Genomic DNA, 22,157 nt, shown 5'->3' on the forward strand with positions numbered 1-22,157 from the left:
CGTCCATGCCAACCAGATATCCCAATCCAATCTAGTCCCACCTGCCAGCACCCGGCCCATATCCCTCCAAACCCTTCCTATTCATATACCCATCCAAATGCCTCTTAAATGTTGCAATTGTACCAGCCTCCACCACATCCTCTGGCAGCTCATTCCATACACGTACCACCCTCTGCATGAAAAAGTTGCCCCTTAGGTCTCTTTTATATCTTTCCCCTCTCACCCTTAACCTATGCCCTCTAGGTCTGGACTCCCCAACACCAGGGAAAAGACATGGTGTATTTATCCTATTCACGCCCCTCAGGTTTAATTTTGTAAACCTCTATAAGGTCACCCCTCAGCCTCCCACACTCCAGGGAAAACAGCCCCAGCCTGTTCAGCCTTTCCCTGTAGCTCAAATCCTCCAACCCTGGCAACATCCTTGTGAAACTTGAAAGGGTTCAGAAAAGATTTACAACAGCTTTCCAATAGGAAGGAGACCAAAATTGCATGCAATATTCCAACAGTAGCCTAACCCATGTCCTGTACAGCCGCAACATGACCTCCCAACTCCTGTACTCAATACTCTGACCAATAAAGGAAAGTATATCAAACGCCTCCTTCACTATCCTATCTACCTGCGACTCCACTTTCAAGGAGCTATGAACCTGCACTCCAAGGTCTCTTTGTTCAGTAACACTCCCTAGGACCTTATCATTATGTGTATAAGTCCTGCTAAGATTTGCTTTCCCAAAATGCAGCAGCTCACATTTATCTGAATTAAACTCCATCTGCCACTTCTCAGCTCATTGGCCCATCTGGTCAAGATCCTGTTGTAATCTGAGGTAACCCTCTTCTCTGTCCACTACACCTCCAATTTGGTGTCACCTACAAACTTACTAACCGTACCTCATATGCTTGCATCCAAATCATTTATGTAAATGACAAAAAGTAGAAGACCCAGCACTGATCCTTGTGGCACTCCACTGATCACAGGCCTCCAGTCTGAAAACCAACCCTCCACCACCACCCTCTGTCTTCTACCTTTGAGCCAGTTCTGTATTCAAATGGCTAGTTCTCCCTTTATTCCATGAGATCTAACCTTGCTAATCAGTCAACCATGGGGAATCTATGTGGCCTCACTGAAGTCCACATAGATCACATCTACTGCTCTACCCTCATCATTGTTACTTCTTCAAAAAACTCAATCAAGTTTGTGAGACATGATTTCCCACGCACAAAGCAGTGTCGACTATCCCTTGTCTTTCCAAATACATGCACATCCTGTCCCTCAGGATTCCCTCCAACAACTTGCCCACCACTGACGTCAGGCTCACCGATCTATAGTTCTCTGGCTTGTCTTTACTTCTCTTCTTAAACATTGGCACCACATTTGCCAACCTCCAGTCTTCTGGCACCTTACTTGTGACTATCGATGTTACAAATATCTCTGCAAGAGGCCCAGAAATCACTTCTCCAGCTTCCCACGGAGTTCTCAGGTACACCTGATCAGATCCTGGGGATTTACCCACCTTTAACCATTTCAAGACATCCAGCACTTCCTCCTCTGTAATCTGGACATTTTGCAAGATCTCACCATCTATTTCCCTACAATCTATATCTTCCATATCCTTTTCCACAGTAAATACTGATGCAAAATATTCATTTAGTATCTCCCCATTCTCTGTGGCTCCACACAAAGGCTGCCTTGCTGATCTTTGAGGGGCCCCTACTCTCCCACTAGTTATCCTTTTGTCCTTAATATATTTGTAAAAACCCTTTGGATTCTCCTTAATTCTATTTGCCAAAGCTATCTCATGTCCCTGTTGTGCCCTCCTGATTTCCCTCTTAAGTATACTCCTACTTTCTTTATACTCTAAGGATTCACTAGATCTATCCTATCTGTACCGATATATGCTTCCTTCTTTTTCTTAACCAAACCCTCAATTTCTTTAGTCATCCAGCATTCCCTACACCTACCAGCCTTCCCTTTCACCCTGACAGGAATATACTTTAAAGTTTGGGAGAAGATTTGTAGCTCGGGTGCTCATTGTTGTGGTTCTGTTCGCCGAGCTGGGAGTTTGTGTTGCAAATGTTTCGTCCCCTTTCTAGGTGACATCCTCAGTGCTTGGGAGCCTCCTGTGAAGCGCTTCTGTGATGTTTCCTCTGGCATTTATAATGGTTTGTCTCTGCCGCTTCCGGTTGTCAGTTGCTGTCCGCTGCAGTGGCCGGTATATTGGGTCCAGGTCGATGTGTTTGTTGATAGAATCTGTGGATGACAACGGAACGAGGACATGCCGCAACCCAAAGGACTAGCCACACTACCATACATCAAAAACATTTCTGAACTGACAGCCAGACTGCTGCGACCACTAGGACTCATAACAGCACACAAACCAACAGCCACTCTCAGACAACAACTCACTAGGACAACGGACCCGATACCCAGCATGAGCAAAACCAATGTAGTGTACAAAATCCCATGCAAGGACTGCACAAAACACTACATAGGACAAACAGGAAGACAGCTAACAACCTGCATCCACGAACACCAACTAGCCATGAAACGACATGACCAGCTATCCTTAGTAGCCACACACGCAGATGACAAACAGCATGAATTCGACTGGGACCACACTACTATTATAGCGCAAGCCAAACAGAGAACAGCCAGGGAATTCCTAGAGGCATGGCACTCATCCACAGATTTCAACAAACACATCGACCTAGACCCAATATACCGGCCACTGCAGCGGACAGCAACTGACAACCGGAAGCGGCAGAGACAAGCCATTATAAATGCCGGAGGAAACAGCACAGAAGTGCTTCACAGGAGGCTCCCAAGCACTGAGGATGTCACCTAGAAAGGGGACGAAACGTTTGCAACACAAACTCCCAGCTCAGCGAACAGAACCACAACAGGAATATACTTTCTCTGGATTCTTGTTATCTCATTTGTGAAGGCTTCCCATTTTCCAGCCGTACCTGCGAACACCTGCCTCCAATCAACTTTAGAAAGTTCTTTCCTAATACTCTCAAAATTGACCTTTCGCCAATTTAGAACTTCAACTTTTCGATCTGGTCTACCCTTTTCCATCACTATTTTAAAACAAATAGAATTATGGTGGCTGGCCCCAAATTGCTCCCCCACTGACACCTCAGTCACTTGCCCAGCCTTAATCCCCAAGAGTAGGTCCAGTTTTGCACCTTCTCTAGTAGGTACATCCACATACTGATTCAGAAAATGTTCTTGTACACACTTAAGAAATTCCTCTCCATCTAAACCTTTAACACTATGGCAGTCCCAGTCGATGTTTGGAAAGTTAAAATCCCCTACCATAACCATTATTCTTACAGATAGATGAGATCGCCTTACAAGTTTGTTTCTCAATTTCCCTCTGACTATTGGGGGGTCTATAATACAATCCCAATATGGTGATCATCCCTTTCTTATTTCTCTGTTCCACCCAAATAACTTCCCAGGATGTATTTCCGGGAATATCCTCCCTCAGCACAGCTGTAATGCCATCCCTCATCAGAAATGCCACTCCCCCTCCTCTCTTGCCTCCCTTTCTATCTTTCCTGTAAAATGCATCTTAAATGTTGTTACTGTGTTCACTTCCACCACCCTCCCCTGGCAGCAGACTCCAGGCTCCTGCCACGCCTTGTGCAAATAATAGCTTGCCTTTCACATTTCCCTTAAAACGTATCTCCTTATTTTAAATCTACGCCCCGTAGTATTTGACATTTCCACCTTGGGAAAAGTAAAGACTCTTTACAGCTGATTAGTTACTAATACATTTACTTTTTTTTTTAAAAAGGCTAATAGATTTCCTTTTATTAAAAATCTCAAATTCTGGCCATTGGAAGGGAGAGAAAAATAAAAGCAGGTTAATATCACAAAGAGCAGATTAGCAAATTTAAAATCACATATTCACCCCAACTGCCTCAGTGCTTTGTTACAATATGGTAGATCCAATGGGACTTCAGCATTAAAAGAACACAGAGGCTCTGGCATATCATGAGATTTTTGGCAAGGGAGGAATGGGATTTGATGCTCCCACTTCAAAACACTGCAACTTTGATTCATCTTGAAATGGGCTGAGCTGGAGCAGTTCTCAACCTTCCCAAATGGAGAGCCCTGCGCCTTGGCAACGTTCTGGGTCCAGGTGATTGAACGGCTATTCCACACGGTTAATGAGTGTCAGGATGAGAAAAGGCACGGCCCATCTCTGCAATTAAACATGGTGCCAAATGGCTAAATATGTTGAACCACCTCAAAAAGGCAAGACTCAGAATTGGTTTTACTTGCAGACAAATTTGGGTTTTGAGAACGCTAAAGCAATGGAATACAGGTTTTTACACAGATTGATGAAATAAAAATGTCTTTACCCAAATGATTATTAACAGAAAACCATTATCTCACCAGTACTGATTAGTGGTATTGCAGTTATACAAAAGAGAAAGAAACTGACCAGACTGATTGCATTGCTCTTGGGCAATACATCACAGATTTGACAAACCAATGGCTTACTACCTCTAATGGAGTAATAATCAGGAAATGGGCCCTTGTACATTTGAAAGGTTAGGAAGCCTCCCCTAGCTCAGGCACACCTCCATGAAGAAGGAAATGTATTTCCAGAATTCCAATCTTTGGACCATTGGCACAAGCACCTTCTGCAACACCATCGTTTGCTGGGGCTGCTGTTTTGTGCAAAGGGAGAGGCTGCAATGAATTGCCAGGGGATCATAAATAAAGTTTTTTATACTTTGGGCATAAAGCAGCAAGATCAAACAGCAGACAGACAGGTGACAGCACTCAATAGATCAAGTTCCTGTACACAACAGCACTTAAAGAACCTTTATAATACCCCACAAAGTACAAAGCACAACATTGCAAGAATAAGCTTGACCTTTCCAAAGCTCCAGTTACTGGCAAACAGAACTCGTCTGTTGTGTGCAAAGAAGCATTCATTAAGTGCTCCTTGGCACACAACATCTCCCCACGCCCTCCACACACCAGATTCAACAAGGGATGCTTTCAAGTTTGGCTTCTCCATAAAATAAGGAGAACAAATACTCAAGCGTGTGAATAAATCTTAAAACTACAGCTTCCGATCGGGCTGTGACCTTTAACATTGTTTAAAAATAAATTGTTTTCCTCAGTCTTTTAGGCACACGCACAAGGAAATATTCGAGGGCAACAGATTCAAACAAGAAAGGAAAAGCTCACAGGAGAATGAAACGATTGTTTTTTTCCAAGAAGCTTGTGGATCTGAGAGGGGGGTCAATGGTCAGTGATACTGACCTTTAATCTCCCATTTCCAAAGCTCATTCTCAACAAGACCTTTCTTTCAAACATTATCTTTTTCTTGATTTTGGCAATCTCAGAAGAAAGTAGTCTTGAAGTTTGGAATGGTCAAGGTTAACCACTGTGCTTCCAACAAGCTGAGTTTACAGAGATCTCAGGAACAGTAAAAAGCCTACATGCAGAAAAATATATTTTCACCCTCTTTCTTCCCCACCCCCCCCACCCCCCCATCCTCAGCCAAGCAAAGGGCTATTGCTCTGATAGATAAGTAGTGACAAGGAGATCTTCAGTTTTCTTTGATGAGCTGATCCCAAGGCATTTGCTTTAGGAATACATGGTGAGTTGTAGAAACTAAAAGAGAAAATGGACAGTCATTAGTCACCTTTTTTTGTGATCAATGTGTACTTTACCATGATTATCGACAAGGTAACCCACACACATCCAATAAATGTGTGGCTACATTATCAGATTAATACGGCAGAGATCAGAACAAAAATAAACAATTGCAGATAGGCACTCATATCTTCACCATGGCTATTTGAGATTTTCAATTCCATTTGCAACAAAACCATGAAAAAAAAATTTTAAATGCTGATTGAAGTGACTGAAGTTCTTGGTAGTCAAACCTCCATACCCTGAGGCCCAGCATAAAAGGGAGGGAGGCAGACAGACAGACAGACAGGGCGGGTAGGTTGGTTCAGTGGTCAGCAATGCTGTGTCACAGAGCCAGGGACGTGGGTTCGGTTCCAGCTTCAGGCGACTGTCTGTGTGGAGTTTGTACTTTCAGCCATGACCACACACCCCTCTGTCCAGATTCAATCCCATCCTCAACCATAAAATAGACCTGGCATCATTCATTTGCTGTTTTTCCCTGTGTCATCTGCCATTCTGTCGCCCAGGAAGCTCCACATTTGTTTGCTATTCCTTCCCCTGCCCTTTGCGAAACTGTACCCCAACTGCCTCCTCTTTACAAGGCAGTCCCCAGTTCTGTTACAGGTCATTTCTGATCATAAGTTGCCAGGGTCAAATCCGTTCCCATCCCACGGTTGTTGGTGCCATCTCATTGATTTTCACTCTAGGCTGCTCCTTTTAGGAGTAAGAGTAGACCATTCAGCCAATCAAACTTGCCTCACCATTCGAGATCATGGCTGGTCATCTCATCAATACCACTCGCCTGCACCTCCATATCTCTTCCTGCTATTAATTTCCAGAAACCTATTGGTCTGTCTTGAACATGTTCAATGATTACACTTCCACAGCCCTCTGGCAGAGGGGAATTCAAAAGCTTCACCACAGTCAGTAAAAAAATTCCTCCTCAGAGCTGTACACACCACTGGAACAGGCCCTTCAGCCCACAATACTGTACTGAATATGACACCATATTAAATCAATCCTTCTGCCTGCCCTTGACCAACATCCCTCCATTCCTTGCATATTTGTGTCCTTGACTAAAAGTCTCTCAAAAACTTTGAACAAGGGGCAACATGGTCGCTCAGTGGTTAGCACTGCTGCCTCACAACACCAGGGTCCCAGGTTAGACTCCAGCCTTGGGTGACTGTCTGTGTGGAGTTTGCACATTTTCCCAGTGTCTGCGTGGGTTTCTCTTCGGTGGGTCGGTGTGGACTTGTTGGGCCAAAGGGCCTGTTTCCACACTGTAGGGAAAATCCACCTCCACCCCACCCCAGCAACATGTTCCAGACTCCTATCACTCTCTATATAAAAATGACTCTCACATTTCCTTTAAGCTTTCCCCTTCTTACCTTAGTGCCCCCTAGATTTGACATTTGAACTCTGGGAAAATGATATTGATTGTCAACCCTCTGCTGCTCCAGTTTTTCTAGCCTCTCCTTAAGCTCATCTCAGTCTTAACCATCTTACATCTTTATCCTGAGCTTGTGTCTCTGATTCTACAGCCAGCAGCCAGGGAGAACGTCCTGGTTACATCCAGCCTGTGGTGAATTGTCTAAGTTTCCCAATGAGATTACCTAACATTCTTCAAAATGCCCAACTGCTCCTCAAAAGACAATCCTGCCAACCCAGAAATTAGTCCAATAAATCTTAGAATTCCAGATAACACCATTATTGCAATCTCCTAAAAGTTGCCCCACTGGCATTTCACCCATCCCATTCTCAAGAGTCAAACTGAGCATACAGTGTCAAATATTCTTCAGAACTCACTACAAACTCTGTTCTTCACTCTATTACAATCTCTGAGTCAGCATGGACAAGTTTGATTAGATTGGATTCCCTACAACGTAGAAACAGGCCCTTAGGCCCAACAAGTCCACACCGAACCTCCGAAGAGTAACCAGACCCATTTCCCTCTATGGACAATTTAGCATGGCCAATTCACCTGACCTGCACATCTTTGGATTGTGGGAGGAAACTGGAGCACCCGGAAGAAATCCACGCAGACGCGGGGAGAATGTCTTTGTGGAGTTTGCATAGTCACCCAAGGCTGGAATCGAACTTGGGACCCTGGTGCTGTGAGGCAGCAGTGCTAACCACTGAGCTGCACAAATTGGACAGAAGGGTCCATTTCTGTGCTGTATGACTCTCTCAAAAGAGAAAGCAGTTTGGTGGAGGAAACCTCCACGACTTATACACTTAATGGCAAGGTCCTAGGGAATGTTGCTGAACAAAGAGGCCTTGGAATACATGTTCATAGTTCCTTGAAAATGGAGTCGCAAGTAGATAGGATAGTGAAGTAGTGTTTGGTATGCTTTCCTTTATTGGTCAGAGCATTGAGTACAGGAGTTGGGAGGTCATGTTGCAGCTGTACAGGACATTGGTTAGGCCACTCTTGGAACAGTGCATGCAATTCTGGTCTCCATCCTATCATAAAGCTGTTGTGAAACTTGAAAGGGTTCAGAAAAGATTTACAAGGATGTTACCAGGGTTGGAGGATTTGAGCTATAGGGAGACGCTGAACAAGCTGGGGCTGTTTTCTCTGGAGCGTCAGAGGCTGAGGGGTGACCTTATAGAGGTTTATAAAATCATTAGGGGCATGGATAGGACACATAGACCAAGTCTCCTTTCTGGTGTGGGTGAGTCCAGAGGGCATTGGTTTAGAGTGAGGGGGGAAAAGATATAAAAAAGAGATCTAAGGGGCAAGAGAGTGGTATGTGTTTGGAATGAGCTGCCAGAGGAAGTGGTGGCGGCTGGTAAATTGCAACATTTAAAAGGCATCTGGATGGGTATATGAATAGGAAGGGTTTGGAGGGATATGGGCCGGATGCTGACAGGTGCGATTAGATTGGTTTGGGATATCTGGTTGGCATGGACAGGTTGGACCGAAGGGTCCGTTTCCGTGCTGTGCATCTCCATGACTAATACTAATACTACTGGGGATATGATCCTACCTCCACTATGTTCACTCTGATGGAGCCATTGCCGTCTTTATCCAAAGCCTTGAACGATCCTGCAAGTGAAAAAAGACAAGGAATGATTAACCAGCTCTGCTCAACAGTGATGTGCATTTATATAGTTTCTTTAAATGTAGATAAAATGTCACCAATCACTTCACAAAACCTATTACCAAGCATATTTGTTAGGGAGTCACTTAAAGAAATTGTTAGGACAGATGGCCAAACACAAGGGCTTCAAAAGGACCATCTGGAAAAGAAGAGCAAGGGGTTGAACAAGGATATTTCAGAACTGTGGGACTAGACAGCTAGAGGCATGATGAAGGGCTTTTGCTCAAAATGCCAATCTTCCTGCTCCTCAGATGCTGCCTGACCTGCTGTGCTTTTCCAGCACCACTCTAATCTGGATTCTAATCTCCAGCATCTGCAGTACCCACCTCCACCTAGCTAGAGATAGGACCAGCAACAAAGGATAACAGCAATATACGAGAGGCTAGAATTGGAAAAAAAAAGCAAAGAAAGTTTAAGTTTGCTGATCTGGTGGAGGTTTGAGAACACAGGACAGGCCAGATATCATGGAAGGATTTAAAAAAGGACAACTATATTTTTAGATTTCAGATATAAGAGCAGAGATTGGTGAGCAACCTGGACTTGACATGAATGAGGACACAATCAGAGTCTTGAATTAACTTTAAGTCCACTTTTTCTTTTTAAATACAGTTGCTGTTCACAAGCCTTGAAACCTGAACACACGGTGACTAAAACTTTCAGATTTAAGAGATGGAGGGAAGTGGGAAGGTGAATAAATAGACTAAAGAATTGTCCTTTAATTGAAGCAACAATTATGGAATGCACTATCTGAAGTGGCAGTAGGGGTAGATTCAATAACAACTTCTCTAGGAGACAGGAGCAAACCCTAACCCTGCTCCACTATTCAATATAAATCATTCATCTCAATGCCTTAAATCCTGCCACTTTCTGTACATTCAGCCAAAAGAGCTTCATCTCCTTGAAAACACAAGGTTTTGGCCTGAACCATTTTGTGGAAAATGAACTCCATAAGTTTCTCAATGTCCGAGTATTTTCTTCACGCATCTCACTCCTAAAAAGGTTTACCCCTTAAACTAAGGCCCACAGCTCTGGACACCTCATGATCACGGACATCCTTCCTGCATTTAATCCATCTCACTATTAGAAATCTATGAAATTCTATGTGATCACTGCACCCCACCCCCATTCTTTCAAACTTCGGTGAATGCAATCCTAACTAAAATCAGTCTCTCTTCATATGGGTCAGCCCTGCCAGGAATCAGTTCGGGAAACCTTTGTTACAATCCCTCAAAAGCAGGAGCATCCTTCCTCGTAAGGTGACCAAGCAAGCACACAATATACCCGGTGTGGCTTGTATAATCCAACGTGCAGTTTGATTAGATTAGATTCCCTATAGTATGGAAACAGGCCCTTTGGCCCAACAAGTCCACATCCACCCTCCAAAGAGTAACTCACCCAGACCCATTCCCCTACCCTACCCTGACTAATGCACCTAAAACAATGGGGAGTTTAGTCTGGCCAAATCACCTGACCTGCACTTTTTCTTTGGAGTTTGCCTTCTACACCTGCACACTTACTTTCAGTGACTGGTACATGGGGACTTCCAAGCTTTGCTGAACATTTCCCCTCTTACTTGCAGCCCTTTAAATAAATATCTGCCTTTCTATTTTGATTACCAAAACGGATAACATATTTTTCCCCCATTATCCTGCAGCTGCCATGCATTTGCCCCCTCAGCCTGTCCAAGTCACATTACAACATCTCTACATTCTCCTCACAGCTCACTCTTCCACCCAGCTTTGTGTCACTTGGAAATTTGGAGATACAGGTAGACAACCCTTTATCCGATTTCCGAAAATCTCCAAAGTCCAAAGGTTTTTTGTAAAGTGTTTTTTCCCTCGTTAACAAGGATGTATGGGTTAACTGTTTGTTTGCACACCAAGTCGACACCCACTCCATGCATGTCACTGTGATGTGACATTGTGAGCGTGGCCCTGAAATGGCAGGCCTCAATTTTGCCTCAGGGCCTGTTTTACTCAGAGTCTGCTCCTCCCGGAAAGATTTTTTAAATTTCACCAAACTGTCACTTGCTTTGAAATTCGAAAAATTCTGAATTCCGAAAAATGGCAAGTTCCAAGCATGTCAGATAAAGGATTGTGCACCTGTACTACACTTAGTTCCTTCGTCCAAATCATTAACATATATTGAGAATAACGGAGATCCTTAAATTAATCCCCAGCGTACCTTATTAGCTATTGCCTGCGATGCAAAAAAAAACCCATTTTTTCTTACCATTTCCTGCCTAACCAATTTTCTAACCACCTCAATACAATACCCCCCAATTTCATGCACGTTCATTTTGCACATGAATCTTTCACATTGCACAGTGTCAAAGGCCCTTTCAAAGTCCCCAAAAAAAATCCCCATGCTCAACACTTTTAGTTACATCCTCAAAGAACTTCAGTAGATTTGTCAAGTATGATTTCTTTTTTGTAAATCCATGCTGCATCTGATCTATCACTATTTTCCCTTCAAGCGCTCTGCTATAAAATCCATGGTAATGGACTCTAGCATCTTCCCCACAACCATCAGATTCCTAATCTATAATTCCCTGTTTTCTACCACTATTTTCAAATTGTGGGTTACATTAGCTACCCTTCAAATCGGTAAAAGCTGTTCCAGAATCTAAAGAATCTTAGAAGATGACCAATGCATCCATATATTTCCCGGGCCATTTAGGGATGCAGATTATCAGGTCCAGGAACTTTCAAAAGAGAATTGGATAAATGTTTGAAAATGATAAACATTTCAAATCTGCGAGGAATGAACAGAGGGAACAGAATTAATTGAAGAGCTCAGCTTTTCGTAATTTATATAAATGATTTGAATGAGAACACAGGAGGAATAATTAGTAAGTTTGCAGATGACACCAAAATGGGAGGTGTAATAGACAGCGAAGAGGAGGACAATGGGATCTTGATCAGATGGGCCAATGGGCCAAGGAGTGGCAGATGGAGTTTAATGTAGATAAATGTGAGGTGCGGCATTTTGGAAAGGCAAGTCAGGGCTGGACTTATACACTTAACATTAGGGTCCTGGGAGTGTTGCTGAACAAAGAGACCTTGGAGTGCAGGTTCATAGCTCCTTGAAAGGAGAGTCACAGGTAAATAGGATAGTGAAGGTGGCGTTTGGTATGCTTTCCTTTATTGGTCAGACCATTGAGTATAAGAGTTGGGAAGTCACATTACGGCAGTACAGAACATTGGTTAGGCCACATTTGAAATATTGTGTGCAATTCTGGGCTCCCTGATATAAGGATGATGCTAGGAAACCTGAAAGGGTTTAGAAAAGAATTACAAGGATGTTGGAGGGTTTGAGCTCGATGGAGAAGTTGAATAGGCTTGGGCTGTTTTCCCTGGACCGGCAGAGGCTGAGGGGTGACCTTATAGCAGTCTATAAAACCAAGAGGGCATGGATAGAATAAATAGACAGTCAAGGTCTTTTCCCTGGGGAGGGGAGGGGGGGGGAAAGAGAGAGAAAGAGTCCAAAACTAGAGGGCTTTGATTTAGCGTGAGAGGAGAAAGATGTAAAAGGGACCCAAGGGGCAAATTTTTTACGCAGATGGTGATGTAAGGAATGAGCTACCAGGGGAAGTGGTAGAGGTTGGTACAATTACAGCATTTAAAAAGCATTTGGATGGACATGGGCCAATGCTGGCAAATGGGACTAGATTAGGTTGGGACATGTGGTCGGCATGGACGGGTTGAACCGAAGGGTCTGTTTCTGTGCCGTAAGACCCTCTGAAAAGGGTGACCCAAACACAAAGAATGAAATGGCCTGCTCTTCAAGCGGCCCGACTCTGCCGTTTACAGACTTTAAGCATCTGTTGATCTTCTCCAAACAAACTTACACTAAACAAAATAAAACGGTACACTATCAGCCTGAGGCTGCAATTAAGAAGCATAGCTCACTTCAGAAAAATGCCTTTTTACCCACAGCTGTCAATTAGGTCCAGATGTGAAACTAAAATTCTGCTATCAACACACTCAATACATTCCCATTTGGGAAGTCTCATGATTTGGATCTCACTCAGTTCCTGCTAAATGCAGCAAACAGGCAGGATCTGTCACACTGTATTCTATCTCTCTGAACTGTAGCCTGAATCCTTGCATCTAGTGACTAGGCAAAGGAACCCATTCCATACAGCGATCAGATTTACTGCACCAAACCTGGCCATTCAGACCAAACGGTTTCTGCTCCCCAGGCAGCTCCTCTCTTCCACACTCTAACATTTCCTCTCACTCATTATCATAACCTTCACTGCTTTCTCCATCATCTCATCACCTCACTTCCCTTTGCTATACACTTCAACCACTCCCTCAGTTCGCCAGTTCCACATGCTCACCACTCCCTGGGTGAAAGAGGGTCTGTCCATCCATCCATATTGTGTTTTAAGAGCCCTGAGTTTTCAATCACTGCACAAATGAATACCTGCATCTACCCCCATCAAACCTCCCAATCCTGCTTTATTGGAGAAGATGGGGCTGGGGCTGAAAATGTGTTGCTGGAAAAGCGCAGCAGGTCAGGCAGCATCCAAAGAGCAGGAGAATCGACGTTTCGGGCATGAGCTCTTCTTCAGGAATGAGGAAAGTCACTTTCCTCATTCCTGAAGGGCTCATGCCCGAAACGTCGATTCTCCTGGTCTTTGGATGCTGCCTGACCTGCTGCGCTTTTCCAGCGACACATTTTCAGTTCTGATCTCCAGCATCTGCAGTCCTCACTTTCTCCTCGAAGATGCGGCTGGGTCTATTCTAATCTGGAGTGCAATGGGTCAGTTTCAGAATGTCCACATCTGTCTATTGTACATTCTCAATATCAATTTATGAGGAGACAAGTATGCACAGCACTCAGCTTTTTGTTGGTTTTATTTCTAGTTTCATACACAGCACATGCCTCAATATTGTCACTGAGCTGTGCCAGGCAGCAATGTCACAGGAATGGCTCCAAACTGATTGGAGAAAGTGAAGTCTGCAGATGCTGGAAATCAGAGCTGAAAATGTGTGGCTGGAAAAGTGCAGCAAGTCAGGTAGCATCCAAGGAACAAGAGATTCGACGTTACGGGCATAAGCCCTTCTTCAAATTCCTGAAGAAGGGATTATGCCTGAAACGTCAAATCTCCTGTTCCTTGGATGCTGCCTGACCTGCTGCGCTTTTCCAGCCACACATTTTCAGCTCCAAACTGATTGGTCAAGTTAATAGGTGCTAACAGAACCCACTTACTGAGCATGGCATCCAACCGGACTAAGCAGGCAATGTAGTTGTCAAAGTCCATGTCACCAGACTCATTGGCATATCGACGATACAGCAGTCGGTAAAGTTCATCATTCAGAGGATATCCTTTGGACAGAAGGAGACAGAAGTAGAGAAGGTTAAATGTCAAAATCCAACCAAGCAATGATAAAAGAACAGTAACATATTTCCAAGTCAGGACGAGAGGAGACCTGGAGGGTGGTGCAGAGAATTGGCCATGCTAAATTGCCCATAGTGTTCAGGGATGTGCAGGTTAGGTGCATTCGTCAGAGGTAAGTGTAGAGTTGGGGAATGGATCTAGGTGGGTTACTCTTCGGAGGATCAGAGTGGACTTGTTGGGCCAAACGGCCTGTTTCCACACTGTCAGGATTCTATGATTTCGACGAAATGTGGGAATTTTCTCCGTGAGTCTGCTCTCCTTTAGACTGAGGTTGCAGGCTTGGAAAGTACTATCATGAAAACCTTGGCAGACTTGGTGCTATGACAGTCAGTGACGAGAAAGCTTTTCAAGGCTATTTTCTGCAATAATGGATTTTTAAAATTATAAACACCAATCTGAGGCTGAGAGCATAGGCGACTTTTGGAATGATCTCTGTACTATTTGAGACTCATGTACTGAGATATTTCAGTCAACAGAGCTGAACTACCCATTTGATAGTGCCTCAAGTAATCAAAAAAAATTGAATAATTGCCCCATTTTAAGACACTTGTAAAGGAGTGAAAGTCCAAAAAAAACAACTGTTTGAAAGTACTTTTTGCAATTGAAGGTAAAGGGAAAAACCAAAGGTTTCCTGTTGTGCAGAAAGTAATTCAGGGCATAGGTCCAGTGAATGCAAAAAGTAAAAAGGTGGGATAGAATGAAAAATCTATCAACCTTAAAACTGGAGAAGAAAATTTAGTTCAAAAAAAAGACAAGATCAACCAAAATCTTCTATTGTCAGAGCACTTGAAAGGGACATAATGAAAGAACACTGAAGGCATTTTTATTCGAGTCCGAGACATACGCACTAAACAACCCCACAGCCCTGTGGCTGACTACTTCAACTCCCCCTCCGCCAAGGACATGCAAGTCCTGGGCCGCCTCCACCACCAAATCCAAGCCACCTGACGCCTGGAGGAAGAATCTCTCATTTTCTGCCCTGGGACCCTCCAACCACACGGCATCAATGTTGATTTCACTAGTTTCCTCATCTCCACCACCCCACCCCACCCCACCCCACCTGCCACCATCTCATCCCAGATCCAACCCTCCAACTCCCCACTGCCCTCTTGAACTGTCCTACCTGTCCATCTTCCTTCCCACCTATCCACTCCACCCTCAACTCTGACCTATCACCATCATCCCTCACCTCCATCTACCTATTGCATTCCTAGCTACCTTCCACCTCGAAGCACCTCCATCTGCAAGTTCCACTTGAACTCCTGGCTATCCTGATGTGGAAATACATCGCTGTTCCTTCACACTGTGTTAAAATCCTGAATCTACCTTCTAAACAGCACTATGGGTCTACCTACACCCCACAGAGTTCAACTTCACCTTCAAGGGGCAATTAGGGATGGACAATAAATGCTGGCCTAGCAAGCAATGCCCTTAAGCTAGGCAGGAGAAAGGAACTACCAGTAATTGTTGAAATTAAAATCAGAAGTCTCATAGCACCAAGTTATACTCCAACAGGTTTATTTGAAATCACAAGCTTTCAGAGTGCTGCCCCTCTGTGGGTGAAGTGACTACACCTGACAAAGGAACAGGGCTCCAAATAAACCTGTTGAATTATAACCTAGTGTCCTGTGACTTCTGACACAGTCCACCCCAATCCAACACAGGCACTTCCACATCAATTAAAATACACAAGACAGAGCCAGATCATTTGGCTGATTCAAAGGCCCTTGCCCACTCTAGTCATCTCCTCTCACCCAACCTCCCATTCGTTCTTCTTAATGTCCTCATCCAACCTGTCCTTCATTTAAATCTATACTAGTCACCTCACACCTTTCACGTTGCTGCATGCCCTTAGCACACTGAAGGGTCTCCTGAATTCCTGATCAGACTCATGCTAGGCAGGGAAATGTTGAGAACTGCTCCCTCATAGTACCAGCACTGATGGACTGAATGGTCTCCTCCTGCATTATAACACATGTATGAATGTGCCCTTGGCACCACCGTCTCCCCACAGCCCCCTCCATGGAGTTATAGGTCAGTTGATCAACATGTCCTACCTGCTGCTGCAAAAGCCCCAGGAAGCTCTTGGCAATTAATGGTTCCTGATTTGTCGGCATCGAAACTTTTGTAGACAGCCTGTGGAGGGTGAATTACATATTTAGTTCAAACTGCATACAGGGTCAGAATGACTAGCAAGGGCACAGATTCACTGGAGGGTGGGGTACAAACAGTCAAGCCACAGATTTGACAAGTGCACAAATTTAGACAGAAAAGCTATTGGAGGATATACACATCTCACCATTGATTGCCAGCAAGAGGCAGTAGGCAATTAGTGGCAGATAGCTAGTCGCACCGTTTTCAGTCTCCGTTCTCGAAAATAATCCAAAGATATCAGCCAATGTCAGCACAGCATGGGGGCTCAGTGGTTAGCACTGCTGCCTCACAGCACGTGGGTTTCCTCTGGGTGCTGTGGTTTCCTCCCACAGGGGGGTGAATTGGCCGTGCTAAATTACCCATAGTGTCCAGGGATATGCAGGCAAGGTGGATTAGCCATGGGAAATGTAGGGGGTGGGTTTGGGTGGGATGCTGTTTGGAAGTTCACTGTGGACTCAAATGGGCCAAATGGCCTGCGTCCACATAGTGTAGGTACTGTTTCCCCAAACTAGAAACAGCTCAGCTCACAGGCCAACGTGGAGAGCATTATATCACTGAAGCAAGATTCAGTGATTGTCTCCAAGGAGACAGTTGGAACAAGGTTGCTGTTCACAAGCAGATCTGGGAACATGACCAAAAGACAGATATGTTGAGCTGGGAAAGGTCACAGTCCAGATTGACAAGAATGACACTGGATTAGAAAGCTGGAGTGACAAGCTTCATTTCTGTGGACCAGGCCTGTATTTCCTTCACATATAACAAATCCAAGGGAGCGGTTATGGTGCAATGGTAACGTTCCTACCTCAGAGACCAGAAGGTCCAGTTTCAAAGTTCAACCTGCCTGGACATTTGCCATAACACCCTTGAATAGGCTAAATAATTTTATTGCAGATTAAGGGGACATCTAATAAAGTGTTTTAAGTTTCACACAGGGTAAATAGAGACACCATTCACTCTGGTGACAGTACCTAGAACGAGATGAGCAAGTTACATTTAGAACCAAAGGCCATTCTGACGAAAACCTGTATCCACAACCCCGCCCACCCAAAAGCTGCTGAAAATGCGAAAACAGAGATGGATATGTATTTTTTTCCCACCGGGGAAAGGTGTTAAGATTTATGGAACCTCTGGGGTTGAGATACCAGACCAGAAAGATAGGGAGTGAGTTAGAGGGGGCAGAATAACATACTCCCATTTAGAGTCATAGAGATGCACAGCATGGAAACAGACCCTTCGGTCAAACCTGTCCATGCCGACCAGATATCCCAAGGCAATCTAGTCCCACCTGCCAGCACCCGGCCCATATCCCTCCAAACCCTTCCTATTGATATACCCATCCAAATGCCTCTTAAATGTTGTAATTGTACCAGCCTCTACCACTTCCTCTGGCAGCTCATTCCATACACGTACCACCCTCTGCATGAAAAAGTTGCCCCTTAGGTCTCTTTTATATCTTTCCCCTCTCACTTTAAACCTATGCCCTCTAGTTCTGGACTCCCCAACCCCAGGGAAAATACTTTGCCCATTTATCCTATCCATGCCCCTCAATTTTGCAAACCTCTCAGCCTCCGACGCTCCAGGGAAAACAGCCCCAGCCTGTTCAGCCTCTCCCTGTAGCTCAGATCCTCCAACACTGGCAACATCCTTGTAAATCTTTTCTGAATCCTTTCAAGTTTTCAATGCTTCGGCTTCTTAACAATCACAATGTAAACTTTTCATTGCAGAAATTGATTGCATTTTTGAAAAAAAAATCAACTCAATTTGCAAAATTGTAAATGTCACATGGAAGTTTAATGTAGAAGAGTGGGAAATGATCAGGGGTCGGGTGGCGGGGGGGGTGTCGCAGGTGTGGAGAGAGAAGTGGGGAAGAAACATAAAAAATTGTAAAAAGAAATTCAGGGGGAGGATGACCCAGGGATATACGGGCACCTATACCGGGTGTGGGGGTCCAGAACTAGAGGGCATAGGTTTAGGGTGAGAGGGGAAAGATACAAGAGGCCTATGGGGCAACTTTTTCACACAGAGGGTAATATCCTGAGAGCGAGGGCGGGGGTTGTAGGTTCACTCAAGTTGTTAGGGTCTGGAATATCCGAGAGTGAGGGGGGAGGCAGTTTCACTTTCTTGTTGTAATGACAGGGATTCTCTAGTCCTGTCCATCGAAGGAGTGCTCCCCGACCGGGCAAATCTCCCAAGATCCAAATAAAATCTGACATGTTAAACATGGAATTTGCAAAGCTGCAAAATAGAAGTAATCAAAAAGGGTATATAGAGAAAAGGGTAACAGAGAGATAGGGGGCTATAGGGAGTCCTCCACACAAGAGGTGAAAGTTACACAAAGTACAGTAGACAACCATCACAGGACTAACTTCATTCCAGAAAGAAACTGCTCAACATTGTCCAGGAGTGAGATATTCACCAATGGGGCAGTACGGTGGCTGAGTGGTTAGCACTGCTGCCTCACAGCACCAGGGTCCCAGGTTCGATTCCAGCCTTCGGCGACTGTCTGCATGGAGTTTGCACATTGGTGAATTGGCCATGCTAAATTGCCTTTGGTGTTAGGTGCACTAGTCAGAGAGAAATGGGTCTGGGTGGTTTACTCTTCGGACGGTCGGTATGGACTTATTGGGCCGAAGGCCTGTTTCCACAATGTAGGGGAATCTAACCTAATCCTGTTGGCATTGTACTGCCAAAAGTCAGCTTTAGCAAAGTATTGATGTCAGTCATAAAGATTCACTGAGTGAATTTTATACACACACACACACACACACACACACACACACACACACAAAGTCTGAGCTAAAGCTTCATTTACAGCCAGTGTCTGTATGCCTGTTTTGATGACGAGTCACATTAACTCTGCTTTCTCCCCACAGATACTGCCAGACCTGCTGAGTTTTTGTCAGCAATCTGTTTTTGTTACAGGCAGCGTGCTTAGTTTGGTTACCCAGTGAACACGGGACTTTTCTGATCCATGGCACAACAGTCACATTGAATCCAAAGTATGCCTGTTACAATGAGCCTGAGGGATGCAATCCCCAGTACATCTGAACTGCTGTGTACAGACATAGGTATGTGGACTTACTAACTTAGAGACATACACACCTGCCATTTCTTAATCTTATCCCAAAGGTATTTAAATTCTTCAAAGCCCAGCCTTCCAGTGCTGTCAGCCTGAAATCGATGGGTTAAGGCAGTGTAACAAACTCAGTTCAACACTAACAGATACTCCAAGCCAAAACATCTGTGGAATTCTCCTGAACTTGAACATGAAAATAAAACCTCCATTGATCAACTACTTTTCATTACCAGACATCTCAAAGTACATTTTCAACTGCAGCCAATGTTGTGGTGCAAGAAGCACAGGCATATACAGTATATAATTCAAAAATAAAATTAACCCAGTCCATCCAACACACTGTCTCCAGAATCAGCAACTCAAGCAGCAGGTCTCCACAGTAATTTCAAAGATCGAGTTGTGTTTCTGGAACAGGCTCCAATTCCTCACTGATGGTGAAGTTTACGGGTGGAACACAGGATATTGAGTGGGAGCAATTGATCAGAGACCAGCACTCAAGATGGATACACTGATCACATCTAATCCACTTCATCCCTGGCAGCTAGAGATCACGATACAGAGAAGCTGCACTAACACAGCAAGATCCTCAGAGAATTAGGAGAAAGGTCTAATGAAGGGCTTATGCCCGAAATGTTGATTCGCCTGACCTGCTGGGCTTTTCCAGCACCACACTCTTGACTCTGACCTCAGAATTATCTGACATCAAGTCAAAAAGGGAGACACTGGGCACAATTCATAGGTGTAAAGGAGTGTCTTAAAAAGTGGGAGAGAGGCAAGAGAAGGATTGTCAGAAATGGGCACCCAGCCAGCTGAAAGCACAACCGTCAATGGTAGGGTGACAGACTTTAAAGTCCACAGGTCAAAATGGCAGGAGGTCCAAGAGAGTTGCAGGGTTTGATATGGAAGCCAAGAAAGGGAGGGAGGATGAGACTTGAGGGAACGGAATAGAAGGTGAACAGTTGAAACAAGGCAGCACTGAAGCAGGAGCCAATGAGCAGAGTGGTGGTAAGAGATTAGAAGTTGATGCGTTAGGTCAGTATTAGAGCAGCAGATGGAGTCTGGGGTCTGAGCAAGGGGAGGACTGTCCCATAACAGAAGCAAGCTCTGCCCATTCAACATTCAAAAAATATTTTAAGCTGCTTCACGTAATAAATCAGATCAGGGGACTGAGACACACAAGGAGGTCAGTAGGGATAACCGACAGCTCAGTTGGATAGGTTTTAGAATATTAACAGTGCAGTACAGGCCCTTCGGCCCTCGATGTTGTGCCAATGTAAGGAGGAGTGTCTTAAAAAGATGGGAAATGGAGTTAGAGTGGGGAAGGAGGTTGACTGAAGGAAGGAGAGATTTTAGGTCCCATGCAGCTGAAGGAACAGCCACTGATGGGGAACAATTAAAATCTTGGAACACTAGTTTCAAAAGTTCAGTAGTTAGCATTTTAGACCATAATTTTAAGGGTAAGAGTAGCTCTCAGGTGAAAGTATAAAATTGGAGGAAGGCAAACTAAAAATATTAAGTAGGAACTAGGGAATGTATCTTGGGAGCAACTATTGGAGGATAAATCCACATCTGGCACGTGGGAATCTTTTAAAGGCCAGTTGATTAGAGTTTAGGACCAGTGTGTTACTGTGAAAACTAAGGAGAAGGATGGCAAGAATTGGGAACCTTGGATGACAAGAGAAAAAGTGAGAGCTTCGTCAACAAGAAAAAGGAGGTATATGCAAGGTTGAGGAAACTAAAAGACAAAGAGGCCTCAAAAAATGCAAAGATAGCAGGAAAAAACTCAAGCAAGGAAAGTGAAACCTTCCAAAAGGTGAAACCACACGGAAAGATCAGCTGATAAGATGGATACAGAACTGGCTCAGCCATCAAAGAGAGTGTAGTGGTTGAGGCTGTTTTTCTGACTGGAGATCAGTGACCAGGGGTGTTTTGCAGGGGTCAGTGCTGAGACCCAGATGGTTTGTAATAGGTGTAGCAGGTGATTAGTAAGATGGTGAATGACACAAAGATTGTGGGGAGCTGTGGACAGTGTGAAGAATTGCCAGAGGATACAGCAGGACAGAGATAGGCTGCAGACTTGGACAGAGAAATGGCAGATGACATTTAATCTAGAAAAGTGCAAGGGGATGTATTTTGAAAACTGTAATGCAGGAGAGAAGTAGAACAGTAAACAGCAGAACCCTAAGAAACATCGTAGAGAGAGATCTAGGTATACAGGTCCACAGCTCTCTGAAAGTGGCAACACAAATGGATAAGATGGTTAAGATATACAACAAACTCACCTTCATCAGTTGGGGAATGAAATATAAAAACTGGCAAATCACATTAGGGCTGTACAGAACTTTAGTTTGCCCATTTTTGGACTATTGTGTACAACTCAGGTTGCCACAGAAGGATATGAAGGTCTTGGAGGCAATACAGAAACAGTTTACCAGGGTGTTGCCTGGTTTGGAAGGCATTCACTATTAGGAGAGATTGGACATTTACTTGAATATCGAAGGATGAGTGTGACCTTATCGTAGTTTACAAAATTATGAGACGCATTGACATATTGGATAGTTAGACTCTATTGTTATCTCCCCTCCCAGGGCAGAAATATCAATTATGAGGGAAATACCTCTGAGGTAAACGAGGGTAAGTTTAAACAAACCAGAAAATGCTGGAAAATCTCAGCAGGTCTGGCAGCATCTGTAAGGAGAGAAAAGAGCTGACGTTTCGAATCTAACTGACCCTTTGTCACAGCTTTGACAA

At 44.2% G+C, this 22,157-nt stretch overlaps 1 protein-coding gene across 2 annotated transcripts in view; it reads right to left on the bottom strand.

The window, feature by feature from the left end:
- Positions 1-3,764: 3,764 nt before the first annotated feature.
- The window catches only part of capns1b (calpain, small subunit 1 b), a 42,455-nt gene continuing 24,062 nt past the window's right edge, over positions 3,765-22,157 (bottom strand). For both annotated transcript variants that reach the window (XM_060856045.1, XM_060856046.1), the window contains exons 7-11: positions 19,433-19,501; positions 16,234-16,312; positions 13,987-14,103; positions 8,653-8,711; positions 3,765-5,641 (exon numbers count right to left, since the gene is read on the bottom strand). In XM_060856045.1, the coding sequence (XP_060712028.1) occupies positions 5,615-5,641; positions 8,653-8,711; positions 13,987-14,103; positions 16,234-16,312; positions 19,433-19,501 (351 nt within the window). In that variant the 3' untranslated portion in view covers positions 3,765-5,614. The remainder of the gene's footprint in view (positions 5,642-8,652; positions 8,712-13,986; positions 14,104-16,233; positions 16,313-19,432; positions 19,502-22,157) is intronic.

The sequence above is a fragment of the Hemiscyllium ocellatum genome, chromosome 47, assembly GCF_020745735.1.
Source record: "Hemiscyllium ocellatum isolate sHemOce1 chromosome 47, sHemOce1.pat.X.cur, whole genome shotgun sequence".
NCBI lineage: Eukaryota > Metazoa > Chordata > Chondrichthyes > Orectolobiformes > Hemiscylliidae > Hemiscyllium > Hemiscyllium ocellatum.